This window comes from Elaeis guineensis, chromosome 8 (genome assembly GCF_000442705.2).
Source record: "Elaeis guineensis isolate ETL-2024a chromosome 8, EG11, whole genome shotgun sequence".
Lineage (NCBI taxonomy): Eukaryota > Viridiplantae > Streptophyta > Magnoliopsida > Arecales > Arecaceae > Elaeis > Elaeis guineensis.
Genome location: NC_026000.2, coordinates 125,622,202 through 125,623,968, shown reverse-complemented (window position 1 = coordinate 125,623,968; position 1,767 = coordinate 125,622,202). Strand labels below are relative to the sequence as shown.

The window sequence follows — 1,767 nt, the reverse complement described above, 5'->3', positions numbered from 1 at the left end:
AACACTTGTACATTGTAGCATGAACTTATATGACAGCCCCACCATAAACTTTTGAATAAAGGCCATGCAAGTTTCTAATCTAAGAAACACAGAAAAGTTTCAAATAATGGGAAAACCATGACCAAAATGGGATTTTTGCATAAAAGATCGAGCAAGATTCAAGCATATTTGAATGCCATGAAGACTGCAATGACGCCCAAGTCCAATTTTCATGGCTGCTGCTTGTTGATGTCCAAACCTAAAGTCAAAAAGAAATTTTAAAATGTTCCCAATATCAACAACATTAGGGACAATCAGATCGAGTCAGAAATATGGGTTAGGTTGGATATATGATCGATTAAAAATTTATCAATTCAAATCTGATTTATTTATCAAAAAGATAAAAAATTAAGATTCAATACTCTTATTTGGTTAAACAGATAATCTAACCTAATCCACTATGGATTGAAATAAGTTATACGGATTAAACAGTTAAGCATTGCCACCTTTAGAAAGCAAATCCCAGCAACATGATGTCGTGGTAACTAACAAGATCTTTTACAAATGCCACTATATATTTATTGAAACAGAGGCCATCAAACCCTTCAAAATTACAAAAAGAGCCAACTTTTTAGTTTTCATAATAACTGATATAGCCGCTCTATATTCTCAAACCGATTTAAGAATCCCTGCCCAAATTAGATGAACTGATGTTCATGTGATACCAATTAACCACAATGAGACTGATTCAGGTACTCCCTTGGATTTTCTTGTGGAACCTAGTATAATCCAAGAAAAATCATATCATGGTCTCAAAGCCAAGAAAATTTACAAACAAAATAGAAACTCACCATATGACTGATCAAAACAAGCCATCAAGAACACAAAGGAATCAATTTCACTGTGAATTGAGATTTTTTTTTTCTCTTTTGAGTGAATATTGGCAGATAGAGATCAGAAGAATATAACAATATAAAAATGATGATGATCCACCATTATTTCACCTCATTATAACTAGATTTCTACAAACAATAACCATTATTGAAACAGAGGTCATCAGCCCCATCAAGAAACCCCATAGGAATTCACTTCCAAAATGGGATCTTTTTACAAAAGGAATTAGATATTCTAGGAGCCAATGTACACGTGGACGCCAATGGCGAGGAGAAAGATGGCGACGAGACCGAAGTAGATGATGGAGTGGACCAAGATGGAGGCGCCGCTGGTCTGGAGGTTGCCGAATTCGACCACCCGCATCCTGCCGGGGATCTGGACGATGAGGCCCGGCGTGAGCAGGATGAAGAGGACGACCGCCACGAACACTGGGCCCCAGTCCGCCATCTCGCTTTACTCCCACCTGTTCTTCTTCTAGCCCTTCTCCCCTATTTCTCCTTCTAATCTGAGTTCCTCTGTTTCTCTCTTTGTTTAGGGAAGAGAGAGGAGGGGGAAGAGGGAGACAAGAACGAAGTGAGAAGGAAAGGAAGGGAATCTTTGGAAGAGTGAGGAGAGCCAATAGGTCCCACCTCAACCACTCTGATGTTGTCCTTTATCAAAAGCTTTGGTGGCTTCTCACAAGGAAATGCAAAGGAGCCAATGACGACAAAGGTGTTAGACAATATATCAAAAGAAAAAAAAATGGGGAGAATGAGAGAGAGAAAAAAAATTTTATTATCTCTATTCTAACTGTATATGATACATCTCAAAAAATATATATGTTAGCATATATATTTTATATAAAAAATATCAATCGATGTAGAATTATGTTAAAAAAATAAAATAAAATCATTT

General features: G+C 36.9%; 1 protein-coding gene across 1 annotated transcript; it reads right to left on the bottom strand.

Annotated features, from left to right (window-relative positions):
- Positions 1 to 950: 950 nt before the first annotated feature.
- LOC109505302 (uncharacterized) lies at positions 951 to 1,457 on the bottom strand. Its single transcript, XM_019847767.3, has one exon. It carries the CDS (start codon positions 1,318 to 1,320, stop codon positions 1,108 to 1,110), a length of 213 nt encoding a protein of 70 aa, XP_019703326.1. The 5' UTR covers positions 1,321 to 1,457; the 3' UTR covers positions 951 to 1,107.
- Positions 1,458 to 1,767: the final 310 nt, after the last annotated feature.